This window comes from Pantherophis guttatus, chromosome 1 (genome assembly GCF_059756535.1).
Source record: "Pantherophis guttatus breed Tessera chromosome 1, ASM5975653v1, whole genome shotgun sequence".
Taxonomy (NCBI): Eukaryota; Metazoa; Chordata; class Lepidosauria; order Squamata; family Colubridae; genus Pantherophis; species Pantherophis guttatus.
In genome coordinates this window covers 119,599,554-119,618,013 of record NC_142063.1, presented here as the reverse complement: position 1 = coordinate 119,618,013, position 18,460 = coordinate 119,599,554, and the positions used below count along the sequence as shown (strand labels likewise).

The window sequence follows — 18,460 nt, the reverse complement described above, 5'->3', positions numbered from 1 at the left end:
TATTCTGGGCTTGGCTCTTTTTGAACAAGTGTTTAAGTAGCCTTGAAGATCTATTCCAACTCTCTCTTATTGTAACTCAGAATCCCTTCAAAAACAACTAACAATGGCCAATTATTTACGATGATGAGGATAATGATGATGATGAAGAATATTTGCTGTCCAACTCCCAATGAATGCAGGTAGCTCACAAATAAAAGTACTTTTAAAAATATAGTAAGAGAAAAAACAGAAGTATAAAAGATGGTAATAGAATAGAATAGAATAGAATAGAATAGAATAGAATAGAATAGAATAGAATAGAATAGAATAGAATAGAATAGAATAGAATAGAATAGAATAGAATAGAATTCTTTATTGGCCAAGTGTGATTGGACACACAAGGAACTTGTCTTGGTGGATACGCTCTCAGTACAAGACCTGGACAGGAATGAAAAAGAAACAAACCCACACAACCCAAGAGGGCTTCACTTACACTTGATAAAGTTCAGCAGGATGGGAACCATCTGGATCTTGGGGCAAATCTCATTACAGAAGGCAGGCATTGCTACAGAGGTGTGCTTCTGGGATCCTGATAGATGGCATTGTTTACTCGAAAGAGCACGCCAACCCTGCCAGATTGAATTTGATGGGCAGATATTATATTGTAGTTTCCCATCTTAGAACAAACAAATATTAAAATTATTCAAAAAGGGACAAAATCCCCAAAGGGTGAATTTTAAACATGAACACTAATTGAAAACGTACTGTATGCATTGGTACCACAAATTTCAGCAAAATGGCCTCCAATTTGATGTACAGTCAGAAGAAACTCTTTGAGCTTGGTTGTTTGCTTGCAGACCTTTCATTACCATCTAGATAACATCTTTAGTTTTATCTTCAGTAGCACTGAAGATCTTACCTAATCAGGTAATGAAAAGTCCGCCAGCAAACAACCAAACTCAGAAAGCCCTAGGGACTCCACAGTTCAGTCCTAAACTACATATATTCTCTTCTATTTTGAACAGTCAGAAGACATATAGTGATATAATTATGTCATGTGAAGCTGGTGAAAATAAAGGAGCCCCACCAGGTTCTAAAAACGTCCTCTTTAAATTACCACCTAGATGCAGAGAGCCATAATTACAAAGGCCCCTATCCAATTCCAAGGAGCTGCTGATCCAGTTCTACAGAGGAATTATTGAGTCTGTCATCTGCACCTCTATAACTGTCTGGTTTGGTTCTGCAAGCCAACAAGACAGACACAGACTTCAGAAGATAATTAGAACTGCCGGAAAAAAAAATTGCTACCAACCTGCCTTCCATTGAGGATCTGTATACTGCACGAGTCAAAAAGAGGGCTGTGAAGATACTTACAGAACCCTCACATCCTGGACATAAACTGTTTCAACTCCTACCCTCAAAACGATGCTATAGAGCACTGCACACCAGAACAACTAGACACAAGAACATTTTTTTCCCAAATGCCATCACTCTGCTAAACAAATAATTCCCTCAACACTGTCAAACTATTCACTAAGTCTGCATTACTATTAATCTTCTCATTGTTCCCACCATCCATCTCCTTCCACTAATGACTGTAACCTTATTGCTGGTATCCTTAAGATTTATATTGACTGTTTCCCTATGACTATCATTAAGTGTTGTACCTTATGATTCTTGACGAATGTATCTCTTCTTTTATGTACTCCGAGGGTGTATGCACCAAGACAAATTCCTTGTGTGTCCAAACACACTTGGCCAATAAAGAATTCTATTCTATTCTATTCTATCCCAAGACTCCTGCTGTCCCTAATGAAAATAATTTCAAAATGACAAGTATCGCAATGTCCTTACACAAATACATATGGGATGGAGTTTGAGTTTAGATATTACAATGGACATTTTGTTATTTGGCTTCTCTTGCCCACTCTGTGAACATCTAAACTAGGATTCACCACATATCCACGCTTATAATTGACTGTAATTTTGTAACTTTGTTGCAATAACATTCCACAATCCCAAGGATCTTCAAGAAATTCATCTATCTTCAAATTTCCTGAGTAAAAAGGCAGCTTTGAGTAAAAAGAATATCCATCAGTTTCCAGGGATCCTTACAATAACACCATTGTCCTCTTTTGGTTGCCGTGCTTCAATTTTAATCTCCCAAACACCTGGCCATCATTCCCTTATTTATCCAGGTTTCTGATTACCCCATCATTCTGTCTATCGAGAATCACTGCAGCATAGAACAACAAGACATCATGGCACAACTGCTGAAAGGCATCCTGGGAGAACGCCTCCTCATCAACACCATTGATGACCTTGTTCCTGTGCAATTGCCTTCACCTGAAGTAAGAACATAGAGTAATTAAGAGCTTTCATCTAATGATTATCCAGGCTGGCCCTTTACTAAACTTGATTGTAAAATGAGGAGATGTTTTCAAATTCATAAATAAGCAGGTGGATATTAAGCAACTAAAATGCCAGAAAATAACATACAAGTTACTGAAATTTTCAGAATTCTTCATCAGGCTAGATGGTACAAAAACCAAGAGAGGAAGAAGAACTAGAAATGCCCCGAATTATGTCAGAGTTAGCAACAAAGTGAACTCACATAGAATCTTTCTTGACTTACATCTACAGCAGTGTAAATATCCAAGCTAACCCACCCACCTTTTCTCCTGCTACATCACTATACTGTGTTTTTCGTAGTGTGATTTTTGTCTCATGCCCAGTTCATATGAGACAGCTTTAAAACATCCTGTTTTCCTCCTTATATTTCACAGATTTTTTCACTGAAAAATGCATTTAACTGAAAAATGAATCAGCAGTACAGTCAGGTGACCCAGTTGAGATAGTACCAGGCTCACATCTCTAACTTTAAGCTGTTGTACAACTTTAAGCTGTTGTAGGCACATTGCCTTCCTGGACCTTGTTTTCCAGGACTGATGGAAATTTTCCAGGCAACAGGAAATTTCAGGTGTTTCCAACCAGGATCTCCACCTGTGCCTTTCCAGGCTCTTAGGTGGCCCTGGTTTGGAGATCTGCATCAGCTTGAACAACCGTTGACTGGTGGTGATAGTGGGACTGCATAGTGGTTCTCTGCTGTTTCATGGAGCAATGCTTCATTTCATTTCATTTTTCATTTTATTAAATTTGTATACCGCCCTACTCCCGAAGGACTCAGGGCGGTGAACAGCCATAAATAAAACATATAGATACAAAATTTAAAATAGAAATAAAACTAATTAAATAAATTTGGCTAAGACATTTTAAAACCCCAATAAATTAAAACCAAATTTAAAATTCCATTTAAAAAGAGGAAAAGTTTAGGTCAGGCCAGCTTGATGGAATAAAAACGTCTTAAGCGCGCGACGGAAGGTACGCAGATCCGGAATCCTCCGTATCTCCGGGGGGAGCTCGTTCCAGATCGTAGGTGCCCCCACAGAGAAGGCTCTCCCCCTGGGGGCCGCCAGTCGACATTGTTTGGCCGACGGCACCCGGAGGAGCCCCTCTCTATGGGAGCGTACTGGTCGGTGGGAGGCTATTGGCTATTGGCTATTCTTGAATTTTTAAACCAGGATTTCTCAACTTTATCAACTCTAGATAGGTAGACTTCAATTCCCAGAATTCCCCAGCCAGCATGCTTTAAGTCAGGGGTGTCAAACTGGTGGCCCGCAGGCTGGATGCATCACATGCAGGCCATGCCCATTCCAGCTCCTCAAAGAGAAAAAATGTGATTGTCATAGTGAGTTTTGACAGAAATCTCAACTCAGCAATCTTGCCATCCATCAAAACTCATTCTTGTGGAAATGCCGGGGTCTTGTAACTAAAGCAACTTAGCTGAGCTGATAATTTTTCTGTCAAAATTATCATCCTGTTCCAATCTGGTCTATGTGTCCACATGCAGGAATTGAAGGGCAAGATCATTTTAAAGGGCAAGAAGATTGGATATCTGGAAGATTCTCTGAATGAGCATCCAGACAAGATGCCTGAACGGGAAGAAGTTATTGAGGAGGAAGGAAATGAGATAGAAGAAGAAGCCCTGCGCAGTGAAGACAAGAGAAAAGAGAAGGTATGTGGACACTCTCCTGGATGGCCTGCTATTTACAATTAGAGAACGCAACCTGAATCTCTATTTTGTACCTTCCAGAAAGTTCCCCAAAATCATGCCACCTAAAGTCATTGGCAAATCTTAGAAATAGCAATATTTCTGCTGATTTCACCCCAAAATGGTCTCCAGTAGATTCATTTACTTATTAATGTTTAATCTCTCCCTTCTTGCCATGACAAAATTTTGCTCCTCTCCCACTTTTGGCCAAATGTGGCTTCTAGGAAAGAGTCACTATCATATTTTAACAATAGCCATTTTGGATACAATACTTGGGGAGCTGGGATGTGTGTGTGTGTGTGTGTGTGTATACACTGCTAGACTGATCAATTGTGTAAAAGCAGAACTTGAATAGATGAAAGTACAAACGTGTCAAGCTCTATATGCCAAAAAAAAAGATACTTTTTCCCATTTTTGGCAGGAGTATTAATAATCTGCAGATGAACATTATATTTTTTTTCAGAAAGGTAAACATTCCCTCTCCAAGGAACTTTCAGATTGTATTATCTACTGTAAGAGTGTACCTTTCTGCAGCTTCCAGCATTCTTGCAGCCACTACAAGTCATATGAGATGTCTTCCTTCACGGAATCCAAAGCTCGCAAGCTCATCCGAGAAGCTGGTGAGAAACTGGGGATGAAATCTGCTGGCAGGCAAAATGTTTGGGCCAAGGATTAATGGGTATACAATTTTGCCAAATGCTATTCTTGCTCATTCAACTTACTGTTAGAATACAGCAGATACAGGCAGGCTGCGATTCCAGTAATTTTGTATCAGATTGAAAAATATAAAAATATGTAAAGCCAGCCATAAAGACACAATAAAGGTAAAGGTTTCCTGTCGGTCATGTCCAACTCTAGGGCACGGTACTCATCTCCTTTTTTTGACTGAGGGAGCCAGCGTTGTCCAAAGACAATTTCTGTGGTCATGTGGCCTGCATGGCTCTACACCAAAAGTGCATGGAAGGCTGTTACCTTCTCACCGAAGTGGTACCTATTAATCTACTTGCATCTGCATGCTTTTGAGCTGCTAAGTGAGCAAGATACAGTAAATAATATTAATATTATAATCAACATCATCATCATCTTATGTAAACTGAGAACTCTCCCCATGTGTATATTATTCATCCATGAGGTAATTTCAGCACTAATTAGACCCATAGCATTGGTTAAAATGAATTTTACTAAAACTGGAAGATTCTGCAATTTACAAGTAACAGTACCTATCAGGCCTTGGAAAGGATGTGAGAAATATCTATTTTCCTCCTTTTATTATGAAGTAACTATTCTACTCACATTAAGGTTTTCTACAATACTCTTTCTCAAAGCTCTGAGAAGGGAGGGTCTCTTTTTTTAAGTTTGTCCTGAGGCCTAGCAAGGCATGCATACATAGTACATTTTTTTGGTGTCTACGGATCTCGATAAATGTTAGGTATTCTAGTATTAAAATTCTGCTAGTCTTCTTACTTATTTAATTATCTTAATTAATTATCTAATTAATCACTGCTGTCTTTACTGAATTCCTAACAATTGGTGCACTATTTCTCACAGGGAATGACTTTGTCCGCCATAATACCTGGCAACTGACACGGATCTTCCCCAGTGGGTTACGGACGGACTCTTCCAATTTCAACCCCCAGGCGATGTGGAATGTGGGGTGTCAACTGGGTATGCAAAAGAGGAAAGGGACAAGGAGAAGATGAGGAGGGAAGAGAATATACTGTAATGACAATTCTCAGAATTTCCAGAATGGATGGCATTTGTTTGAGTAAGACTGTTATACACAACAGTCTAATTCACACCATACTCTAAGCAGTTGTTTGTTGGTTAAACATTTATAGGGTAAGCCTATAAATGTTTATACAGCATTTGTAGGTAAGCCCCTCTTTGCAGATTTTACACTTTGCACTGAGCCATTTTACAAACCACAATAGATGATTTCATGTATCCTGTGAATTATTCTCTGCTGTACCATGGTTTATTGAAACCGCAATTGTCTGGATTTGCATAGCACAAGAGGCAACCCACATTGTGGCTTAATGTATTGTGTGAACTTGGTCAGTGTGTTAGACTGGGACTTAAATTTGTATTACAGAGAAAAAGTGATGTTCCTCTCTCTCTACTGTTTTTTCATTGGTCTCTTCTCTCAATGCTTATCTGGAAGTACTCTATGGATAGGTCTGAGGTTCTAAGGTTAAAAGTAAATAATAAAATAACTGTTCCTTCTGATCTTCCTCATTTCAGTGGCCCTGAATTTTCAAACGGCTGGTACAGAGATGGACTTGTATGATGGACTTTTTAGTCAAAATGGCCACTGCGGTTATGTGTTGAAGCCAAGTTTCATGAGGGATAGAGAGACAGCCTTCAGCCCTGAGGACCCCCAAAGCAGGGGTGAAGGTAACCCCTTGAGCTTAATTATTAAGGTACTGTACGTGTCTGTACCCACACTTTAACTTTAAAGATTTGGGGGAGGTTAAAAAAATACATATCTTCCTTATACTCAGCTAGGCCAATGATCATAGAGTTCGGCCCATCCCCAGGCTCTTAAAATTATATTTAAACATATTTGTTGCTATATCTTTATGGCTCAGTAAAGTCCACAACAACCAATAAAAACAATAATTATATTTTAAATGAATTTCCCCTTAAATTTCCCCTGTATATTGGCAATTTCTATTGGAATGTCCTTTTTTTTACACCAGAAAGTCTACATATGAGGAAATTAACTAAGGAATTAAATTTGGGGAGAGCTGCATTTTATGTTGCCTGAAATGGGGGGAGAAGGGGGGCAGAAGTGACACATGGCAAAAGGCAAAAATGAAAACAGTACCTAAAGGGAAGAGTATCTTTTTTTCTCCACTTTTCCCTTTCTTATTACTGCTGCCACCCTACTCTTCTCCTCTCCTTCCAATCAAACCAGTCATTTACTTTTGTTGTTTACAATTCACATCTCCTCTTTATGGAGCGCAGGTTCATTTTGCCAGCCACACAAAATAATAGATACAATGAAGGAGCTCTCCAGGAGCAACGGCTAGACTCAAGTATCAAGTATTTTTCAAAGAAAAACCAGAGAGTCCAGTTGCCCTTTGAAAAAGCACCTTTGGGACAACCAGTTAGGACCTAGGTCACACAAGCAGCGAGCGAGCGAAGCTTTATCTACCCATGCAGAGGACCTAGGTTGCGTATGAAACCATCCCCTCTTGGTTCATGGAAGACAATTTTTCTTCCAAAACTGGTCCGTGGTGCCAGAAAGGTTGGGCACTGCTGATCTAGCAGACCCTCCAGCTTCTGTACTCAAAGGAAATGCTGGTGGAGACCTTTGAGAGCATTTGCCAGAACAATAGCTGGCTCAGTCACATCAGTGCCAATGCAAAAGTGGCACTTCTAGGGTCAACTGGCAGCTGGGGACAAAAGAAGCCTTGGTGATGCTAGGACTCCCAATGAGTTCCTCTCTATGTTGAGCAGTATGTTGCAACTTTTAGCAGTTGGTACTTTGCAAGTTCTGCCATGTAGCTTTGACATGAGTTTCAAGATCGTGCGATTTTCTCTTTCAGATCATTAGTGGACAGCAGCTGCCCAAGATTCCCAACAGCAAAGAAGGCTCCATTGTGGATCCATTCGTGCGAGTGGAGATTCATGGGATCCCTTCTGACAATGCCAAGCAGGAAACCAAATATATTGACAACAATGGTGAGCCAGTCTTAGTGTAAAGATGAAGGAAGCTGGGCTTTAGATCTTACACATTTTCCATATTTTTATTTCATTTGATTCAATTCATATAGCTGCCCACCTCACAAATGTGACTCTGGGCAGTTCACAAGCAAGCGGTGCCTGAGAACAACTTCTTATTACCTTCTCAGCTCGAGGTTTCCACAACTTCACACCTGTGGATTGGTTCACCTCGGACTGGACAGAGGGGCGGGGTTTCTACAATGTTTAACCTAACAATTTTGAGCGGGAACTTCAGATCCTGCCTATTCCTCTTGCTATCACTATCTCCCAAAAAGGTTCCTTTTGAAATGCTGCCTGTTTCAAGAGTTCTGTTTTCTTGAGGGGATAGAAGAGGCAAGTCCTTACAATCAGTCTCAGCAACTTTAAGATGTGGAGTTGCTGATTCTAAGAGTTGGAGTCCACACTTTTTAAAGTTGTTTAGATTGAGAAACACTGGTCTAAGGGAAAGTTAAAAGGGACACTGAAATACCATTTAGTGATGGCATCTTCCCTTTATTTCAAAATTCATAAATAGGTTTTAACCCACAGTGGGGTGAGTCCTTTCGGTTCTACGTGTCGGTCCCAGAACTGGCCCTTCTACGTTTTGTGGTGGAAGATTATGACAAGGCATCTCGGAATGACTTTGTGGGGCAGTATACACTACCTCTCACCAGTGTCAAAGCAGGTATGGGACTCCATATTCCACTAGTCAAGAGGTGGCGTTACCTCACACCAAGTCCTGGGGATAAAAATAAAATGGTCCTTGTGACAAATGGGTTGGGGAAAATCATTTGCAACCACATTGGTTATTCCACTGCAGTAAAAGTTAATTATAATAGGCCATGACCCATCTGGCTGAATCTCTTGTCAAAATATTATCTGTACTGCTAGGAATTTGTTAGGTCTTCTACCAAGGATGTCCTTCTTTCAGCCCAACTCTAGCAAAAAAAGAAAAGAACATGTGCATTGAATCTTTCTTCAGGTGACATCAGTGAGCTATATCATACATTTCCAAATTTAAAGTTCTATCTTCCTTTATTTGGCAGCAACTAGCATATCAATATGCTATACAAACCAATAATGCTGCAGATCTTCTTGCGCTGCGAGATTCCCCCTTCTCGCAGATGTGGCCCTCCTCACTATCGAGGGCCCACCTCAAGGAAGGGTTTTGGGACCCAGAGAGGTGGCATGTGAAAACGAGGGGATTGAGGGGTTTTTTAACAAAATTTTTAGTCAAATTTTTAAGGGGTCCTAGGGAGGGGGAGGGTCAGATTGGAATTCGGGCTGTGGGTATGGGGGATAACCCACAAGGGGGAGGGTCGGGTCTGGCAGTGAAGCGTGGTGTGGGGGATGGAGGACCCGGGATCGAGGGGGGGGTTAGAGCTTGTCCGGATAGTTTTTTGAACATCAGTACTGTAGGTGGGAGGGGTAGATATGGCGGGAGCAGGGGGCCATATCGTGTTAGGGGAGTGCGCACTCGCTGTCTACGAGCGGTGGCGTGCTCCGGCCCCCAAGGCTCTACTCGCTCCTCAGGTTGCATAGACCCTCAGGACCCAGGCCTTCGGCTGATGCTGTGCAATGCCAGGTCCGTAGTAAATAAAGCCCCCCTCATCTGTGATCTTGTTCAGGAGGGGGGTGCGGACCTGGCAGGTATTACGGAGACCTGGTTGGGCCAGGAGGGGGGGTTCCCCTCGTTGAAATGTGCCCGCCAGGTTTCCAAGCATTCCATCAGCCGAGGTCACAGGGGAGGGGCGGGGGGGTAGCGGTTATCATTAAAGAAGGTCTGAGACCGAGGGAGGCCACTGTTCCTCAGACGGCCGGCTGTGAATCCCTTTTTGTGAAATGGGGTCATGGGGTTCAGATGGGTTTGCTGATCACGTACCTGGCTCCCTGCCACGTGGCAACAGCCCTGCCCGAGCTACTCAACGTCATCGCCGCGGTGGCGGTTGATACCCCTAAGCTTATGGTTATGGGGGATTTCAACCTGCCGTCCGTGGGTGAGACGTCAGAGATGGCTCGGGAGTTCATGGCTTCCATGACAGCTATGGACCTGACCCAGTTAATTCATGGCCCTACCCACACAGGGGGAAACACGCTGGATCTGGTTTTTGTCTCTGGACAGTGGTTGAGGGATCTTGATATAGGGGATATAGTTACTGAACCCTTGTCATGGTCAGATCACTCTCTCCTTCGTCTCGACTTTCGAACCGCTGCACCCCGCCGCAGGGAGGCGGAGCCGGTCAGATGGTTCCGCCCCAGGCGCCTGATGGAACCTGACAGATTCCAGACGGAGCTTGGGCCATTTCCTGAGGTTCTGGCACACGCCTCGACTGGAGACCTGGTGGCCGCCTGGGATAGGGCGGCTGCTGGTGCTCTGGATCGGGTCGTGCCTTTGCGGCCTCTGACCCAGCGCCGATCTCAATTGGCTCCTTGGTTTACCGAGGAGCTGAGGGAGTTGAAGCGCCGGAAAAGACGCCTAGAGAGTAGTTGGAGGGCCAGTCTTCTTGAATCTGACCGGACACTAGTAAGATCCCACATTAGGAATTACTTAGTGGCGATAAAAGCAGCGAAATGTAGTTATTTTGCTGCTCTTATTGCGTCATCAGATAATCGCCCGGCCGCCCTCTTTAGGGTGACCCGCTCCCTGCTCCACCAGGAAGCGCGGGAGGACCCCTTGGAGGGTAGAGCCGAGGATTTTGTTCAGTATCTGTATGACAAAATCACTCAGATTCGGGAAGATTTGGACTCCGACTGGGTAGTCTCAGGGGGAGAGACAGGGGCAGGTCTTGAGAATGTTATCTGGGATGAGTTTGATCCTGTGACCCCTGAGGACGTGGACAGGATTCTGGGTAGACTGAACGCGACCACTTGTTTATTGGACCCGTGTCCTTCCTGGTTAGTACTGGCTTCCCGGGAAGTGACACGAGGCTGGCTCCAGGGGATTATAAACGCTTCGCTGAGTGAGGGTGACTTTCCCGCCGCCTTGAAAGAGGCGGTGGTGAGGCCTCTCCTCAAGAAGCCTTCCCTGGACCCGGCAATGTTGGTAAATTATCGTCCGGTCTCCAACCTTCGTTTTGTGGCGAAGGTTGTTGAGAGTGTGGTTGCGCAACAGCTTCCCCAGCACCTGGATGAAACGACGTATCTGGATCCGTTCCAGTCGGGCTTCAGGCCCGGGTACAGCATGGAAACGGCATTGGTCGCGTTGGTTGATGATCTCTGGAGGGCTTGGGACAGGGGGTGCTCCTCTGTCCTGGTCCTGTTAGATCTCTCCGCGGCTTTTGATACCATCGACCATGGTATCATGCTGCACCGGTTGGAAGAGTTAGGGGTGGGAGGCACTGTGTTGCGGTGGTTCTCCTCCTTTCTCTCTGACTGGTCGCAGTCCGTGTTGACAGGGGGACAAAGGTCGACCCCGAGGCCCCTCATATGTGGGGTGCCGCAAGGGTCGGTCCTCTCGCCTCTCCTGTTCAACATTTATGTGAAGCCGCTGGGCGAGATCATCCGTGGTTTCGGGGTGGAGTACCATCAGTACGCTGACGACACCCAGCTGTACATCTCCACCCCAGATCACCCCAACGATGCCCTTGAAGTGATGTCCCGGTGCCTGGAGGCCGTGCGGATCTAATGGGGAGAAACGGGCTCAGGCTCAACCCATCCAAGACTGAGTGGCTGTGGTTTCCGACGTCCCGATATAGTCAGTTGACGCCATCACTGACTATTGGGGGCGAATCATTGGCCCCCACGGAGAGGGCTCGCAACTTGGGCGTCCTCCTGGACTCACGGCTGTCTTTAGAAGAGCACTTGACGGCCGTGACCGGGAGGATTTTTCATCAGGTTCGCCTGATTCGCCAGTTGCGTCCCTTTCTGGATCGGGACTCTTTACGCACGGTCACTCATGCCCTTGTCACCTCCCGCCTGGACTATTGCAACGCTCTCTACATGGGGCTCCCCTTGAGGAGCACCCGGAGGCTCCAACTGGCGCAGAGTGCGGCCGCGCGGGTGGTAATGGGAGCGACATGGCGTTCCCATGTAACACCTCTCCTGCGCGAGCTGCACTGGCTCCCGGTGGTCTTCCGGGTGCGCTTCAAGGTTTTGGTTACCACCTTTAAAGCGCTCCATGGCTTAGGACCCGGGTACTTGCGGGACCGCCTACTACCACCAATAGCCTCCCACCGGCCGGTACGCTCCCATAGAGAGGGGCTCCTCCGGGTGCCGTCAGCCAAACAATGCCGACTGGCGGCCCCCAGGGGGAGAGCCTTCTCTGTGGGGGCACCTACTATCTGGAACGAGCTCCCCCCAGAGATACGGAGGATCCCGGATCTGCGCACCTTCCGCCGCGCCTTAAAGACCTTACTATTTCACCAGGCCGGCCTGGCCTAATTTTCCCCCTCTTTTATAAAAGATTTTTAAAATTTTAAATATTTTTTAGTATTTATATATTCAATTTTAAATTGGTTTTAAAAGTTTGGGGTTTTAAATTTGTCGGGGCCAAAATTATTTAATTTGATTTTATTCTATTTTTAAATTTTGTATTGTATGTGTTTTTATTGTTTGGCTGTGCACCGCCCTGAGTCCTTCGGGAGTAGGGCGGTATAGAAATCTAATAAATAAAATAAATAAATAAATAATAATGAGCCTTCATTAAAATGTGTGTACAATAATGTACTAAGTTGGTTTTTAGTTCAAACGTATTTTTTTCACAAGTTCACTTTCTACTACAAAATGTCTTAAAAGTAACTTGCAGTATAGAAAAATAAAGATATAGAGGCACGGACATGGATGGATCAACCTTCAGAAGTTCCCTGACTCTACTTTGTCCTCATTATTTGAATGAGATTTTTATCTATGTCTGTCACTGTAGCAAAGCCAAATAACAAAATGTTGTGGAAGAAAAAGAGATCATGTTGTCCTGTCTTGTGAATAGGAAACTAATATTGTTCATGTATAGCCATAGAGTCACCACTTCTTGGAGTGGTATGGTGGCCTAGAGGTGGAGCTCTCGCCTCACAATCAGGAGGCTGTGAGTTCAATCCTAGGTAGAGGCAGATATTTCTCTCTTTGGGCACACTGAGAATGTATCTGCTGAACAAACTTCTGCATTGGTGATAGGAAGGGCATCTGGCCATTAAAACACTCTACTAGCTCCCTTCAGTTGCCCAGACTCCACCCTGCAAGGGATTATGGGGTCGTTAAAAGAAGATGATGATAGCCAGGGAGTCACCTTGGGTCAAATAAAGGAGATGGAGGAACATGGAATGTTTCAAAACTATCTGAAGGATCAGAGCTCAAAATGTGATCCAGTTCAAGCAGGAATCAACAACTAAAAAAAGTTGTTTCTAACGATAAACATCCTTCTGAACTTCCTTCTGGCTATTTACAAGGGACAATCCAGTGTTTAAAGTAAAACTGCAAGCTATGTATGCAAATACTTTGGCATGTTGCTTTGCTGCTCTATCTTATCTCTAAAGGCTGAGGTAGCAAGGGTGGGAGAGAGCTTAACAAGCTGTTAGCCAATAAGAGGAGGCAGTTCTGAATGAAACAACCAATGTGATTCCATTCAAGGGCTGGTCTTTTGAATCCAAGTGTCCAGCGCTGGCAGAGGGAAGTGTTGCAAAATATGCAGTTAGAAGAGCTCTGAGTCTCCTAATGTGTCCTATGTTCTCTTAGTTAGCTTCTCCTGCAGACGGACAAGACAGAAAAAAAAATTGGCCTTGTCCTGCTTAAAATAAGCCTCTCTCTTTTTTTTTTTTGCACCTTCTTTTCCCATACAGGATACCGCCACATCCATCTTCTTTCGAAGGACGGCACTGGGATCTCACCAGCATCACTCTTTGTCCACATTCAGATAAGGGAGTTGGCAACTGAGAACGATTAAATTGCATTTCTGCATCACACAATGCAACTCTTCCTTCTCTGCCCCCTTTGGTTTGGAGAATGAGGGTGAATGAAGGAGACAAGAATTAAGGTGTTTGTTTTTTTAAAAATCACCCTATCTGCCAACCATTTCTTACTTCTATGCAGAATGGAATTTGGACACATTGTTTTCCACGAGTACATTTATTTTTTTAAAAAAAGAATACCAATTGTATTATTTCGCTTGTTTATTTATTTTTATGACTGTGATTTGCTCAGGTCTCACCTTATAATCTACCTCCGCCTTGTAAGGAATCCAGCCTACCTTGCCCTGACAGAGCAAAATTCTTTTAATAATGTTTTCTATAATCGTGGACTTACCAGGAGAGCTTTCTTAAAGTACTATTCACCAGGCCTTGAGCCAGAAGAAATGTATGCTGGCTTAAACTGTGCTGCTTTTATTGCTGATTCTGCAATAGTAATGAGGCTGGTGAAAGCTTTATCCTATTGTGGGCTAAGTCTAAGAAAAGAATGGATGTATTTTTTTCCCCTAGCCTGGTTTCCCTTACAGGTTCCAGTAGGAAAACAGTCACTAATCACTCTCCCTTATATAGATCAGAACTGGGTGACCAAAGAAAGGTGCTTAAAATGATGAATTAGCCACCTGTCAGGTAGGGAGGGATATGTGGCATGAAGCAGGAGAAAAAGGGTCTCTAATCTTCCTGTTTGGTGCAACTTTTTCTCTTCAACTGTGACATGGCAAACAAGTTTTTTCTAAAAACAAGACTACTACATTGTAGAAAGAGTACAAAACCTCTGTTCAAACATAACGTGGCTGAGCTGCATAGAAAGGAAAGAAGATGACCTTGACAGAATCATTAGCCAGGCAAAGGAAGCTGAGACATTTTTTAAGCCTTGGGAAAGAAGATAATATTCAAGAGCAGATGCTCCTTAATCACTGGATTATAAAAAAAAGGGGTGGGTGGGAGGGGAGAGGTACAACACAGTCAGATTTGCAAGATTGATGTCAACCCCACTAAGTCAAAAACCAGAGAATGAGATCAACTCTATAAGAAGACTAGAAGTATCTTTATTGAGATTGGCTGGACAGGAAGTCCTTGTTTATCAATCAATTCTTTGGCAACTATGCAAAGTTATGACAGCACTGAAATAGAAGACTTCCAACTAACTGGTTCCTAGAAAATGCAGCTTTTGCAGTGCCTCCATGGTCGTGATTCAGGCATTTGGCAACTGGCAAGCATTTATTATGGTCACGGCATCCTATGGTCAAGTGATCACCATTTGCGCCCTTCATAACCAACTGCCAAGAAGCAAAGTCAATGGTGAAGCCGGCAAGAAGTTACAGTCTCATATTACACTTAATGATCCAGAGTGATTTGCTTAAGAACTGTAACCAGCAATTTGTGTTTTCTCTCTCTCTCTCTCTCTCCCTCTCCCACTCCCTCCGCCCCCCTCTCTCCCATATGTATGATTAGGCACTTGTCAAGATCCCATGGGCTCCCTCCCAATTCATGAGAGATAAACTTTTTTGAGTTAGGATGCCTTTGCCAAAATCTTTAAGATGTATGTGAACCTGACATGTGTAACACTGTGATTTGTATTTTCCACATGGAAACAGTTCATGTTTAAATGGATGTCATCAAGCATTATAAATATATGAATTTGGGTGACTTCACTTTCAGGCAAGAAATAATAAGAACATACTTCACTGATTTTTTTTAAAAAAGAACTTTCAAGAGGTTGGAGGATCAGAATAACAATTGGAAGGGACCTTGGAGGTCTTCTAGTCCAATCCCCTGCTCAGGCAGGAAACCTTATACCATTTCAGATCAATTTCTTTTCTGAGCTCAGTGGAGCAGACTTTCTTTCTAGCATTTATTACCAGGAAATTTTTGACAGTCAGGTGTAATCTACTATTAGTTTTATAAAAGAAACCAATGAGCTAGGATCAAATTGGTAATAGTTTTCTGAAATTCTAGCAAAAGATGTTTATCGATAAGTTTATTTTTTCTATGGCTCCTCTAGAATTTTTTTTCTTAGAACAAAATCTTTGGGAATATTACAAAATGTTGAAATCTCTCTTTCCTGATACATTGAAGTTGCTCACCAGCCATCAATTATTTCAGCATTTTACATTATATTGAGAGACAGCTTCTCTCATGTAGGGTATTTATTGGAAATAGAGATTAGCAGCTGGAATACCACTTCCAGAATCTAAAGAAACAAAATTGATAGCTAATGAAGAGTGAAATTGCATGCTGCCTGTAGATTGGGTAGCAATAGCATGCCATTAGAATGTCATTTGAACCTTCTTGCACCTACTTTAACCAGGACCAAGGTAGCCCTGAAGATCTATTGCAAAACTACCTTCCTATGGACCCCATATCCATGCTTTGCTCTCTAGCTCACCTAAACAATCCAATATGCTTGGCTTTCAACATGGTTATGCTTAATGTGATATCTAATGTAACTGCAGTGTGTGCAAAACTCCCTTGAATGCCATTGTCTCTCAAGTACAGCTTTCTTTGTAAGAACCTATAAAAATTGTTTATCCAAATAAATGTATTACTTAAGAGAATTGTTCAAATTATTTTTAAAGTACAGGGGTTTTATTTTTTTAAAATTTCAGAATGGATGTTATTGCAACATTTATTAGTATGTATGTTAGAAAAGAAAGTTAATCTTTGTCATGCCCCCCGTTGGAGCATGAGCAGAGGTGGCACAGTGGTTAGAGTGCAGTACTGCAGCTACTTGAGCTGACTGCTAGTTCAGCAGATCAGCAAATCAAATCTCACCGGCTCAAGGTTGACTCAGCCTTCCATCCTTCAGAGGTGGGTAAAATGAGGACCCAGATTGTTGGGGGCAATATGCTATTTAGTATACTGTCTTTGGTGTAAGCTGCCCAGAGTCCTCGGAGAGTGGGCGGCATAGAAATATGACTAAAATGAATCTGAGAAGGATGACGAGCCAGAGCTGGAGCCGACAGAGATCGAGGGGGCAGCTTCATTGGCTTCAGAGGAATGTGGGGAGGAGCAGGACGAGGTAGCCCAGGGCCCTTCAGGATTGGGACATGCATGTTAGCAGGGGGGAACGGGGGCAGGATTACCGAGAGAGGGCAAGCACTGGAAATGAGGAGCAACAGAGCTCAGGTGATGAGCAAGGACTGCCCCTCTTGATCCCTGAGCATGGAGAGTGGAGAGAAGGCAGGAACAACGTAACGTAGGCCGACCAAACGACTTGGGAGGAGAGTGCCCCGCCCCTCTTCACAAGGCACACTTGGGGACTGAGATTTAAGGAGACGCTGTGGGGAGGGGCATTTGTCGGGAATGAACGCTGAATTTATAGTGTTTTGTGTGCCGTTGAAGACATTTGGAGTTTGCAGGACTGCCTGCTTCTTCCTTGCTTCGTGGACTCATTATTTATTCCTTGCTTTGTGGATTCATTGTTTGTTCCTTGCTTTGTGGACTCATTTCCCTGTTCCTTTGCTTTGCTGGACTGCGTGCAGCCAGAGGCTGCTGTGTGTGTGTGTGCATGCGCTTTGTTCTGGGACTTTCAAGAATGTGGGAGTGTTTGGGGAAATTTGGAGCATTAAAGGGGAGTTTGAATTTCAGCTGGCTATGTGCCTTGTCCCAGGTCATCACAGTCTTGATGGGTGACACTGATCATAACCTGAGTCCCTGAACCTCACTTACATAAGTTTCATTAGGAATCTATCAACATAAAATAGATTCTGCAGAACCTAAGCTTCCTATTCCACACTTCAGATACACTTCAGGTTCCATGCAATATACAGGAAGAAATTAAAAAGATTTAGAGAATATTTATCAACCTCACCTTCTAATGCGTTTGGCTTATTTCCCCAAGTGTGGCAATCCTTCAGCATAAGTAAAGGACCCGAAAAGGTCTGGTTGAAAGTCTATTTAATTATGCTGAGATTCGTGTTTCAAACTGAAATCAGAATAGAAACAGAATCACACAAGTTACTTTTAAAAGTAAGAGCAAGTTTTGTGCAGGCAATTTCTGTTAAAAGTGTCAGACATGCAGGGTATCTATTTTGTATGATTCTTTTCTAAAGTAAAGCAGAAAGTCTCATACAGCCCAATCTTATGCTTATTCACTCAAAGCTGTAATATTTAGTCCTTCGGCAGTTTGCATAAAATTATATCTAGTTGCAACGTATCTTCCTAGTACAGATGCAAGGTTATGTGATACATCCATGGAGATATAAGCAAATCAAAGTAAAAGGAAACATACATATAAGCAACAGGAGCAATCTGGACAAGAAAGAACGACAGATTCCAATGGGAAAGGTACAATTATCTCCTTTTGTTTTGCTACTTTTGTACGCTTGCTTTTGATTGTATAATTTCAGTTTATTTGGCTGATGAACTGCAGGCAGAATAAAGAAGAAAAATTGAGGGCTTTATATAAAAGGGACAAAGAAACTATTAAGCCTTTTATCCCCAAAACAATTGTTTGCATGTTACTAGAATAAATACTGCAGCAGAATTTTGTTGATTCTGTATCTTATAGAAACACACAAGCCTATTTGCTTATCTGAATATCCACAAAAATCGGCACGTTTTAATTGTCGCATCCAGAAACACAGCTTTTATGGTGTGCCATACATGTAAGAATTATGTGGCATTTCAAGCCTGGAAGACAAGGCTTAATATAGAAGTTTCCCAGTTTACAATAACTTATTAAATGCAGCTACTATATAATCTTTGCTTGTCTAAAACACCTGATAGGGAATAACTCAGGGGACAGAACTCTTCTTCCTGTCCT

The 18,460-nt window shown here is 42.9% G+C and overlaps 1 protein-coding gene across 1 annotated transcript in view; it reads left to right on the top strand.

Moving 5' to 3' along the window:
• The window catches only part of PLCD4 (phospholipase C delta 4), a 40,899-nt gene extending 25,282 nt beyond the window's left edge, over positions 1 to 15,617 (top strand). Inside the window, exons 10-17 of the mRNA XM_034433706.3 lie at positions 2,178 to 2,330; positions 3,890 to 4,054; positions 4,554 to 4,710; positions 5,639 to 5,755; positions 6,332 to 6,510; positions 7,642 to 7,777; positions 8,334 to 8,483; positions 13,570 to 15,617. Coding sequence (XP_034289597.2) covers positions 2,178 to 2,330; positions 3,890 to 4,054; positions 4,554 to 4,710; positions 5,639 to 5,755; positions 6,332 to 6,510; positions 7,642 to 7,777; positions 8,334 to 8,483; positions 13,570 to 13,673 — 1,161 coding nt within the window. The 3' untranslated portion in view covers positions 13,674 to 15,617. The remainder of the gene's footprint in view (positions 1 to 2,177; positions 2,331 to 3,889; positions 4,055 to 4,553; positions 4,711 to 5,638; positions 5,756 to 6,331; positions 6,511 to 7,641; positions 7,778 to 8,333; positions 8,484 to 13,569) is intronic.
• The last annotated feature ends 2,843 nt before the right edge of the window (positions 15,618 to 18,460 follow it).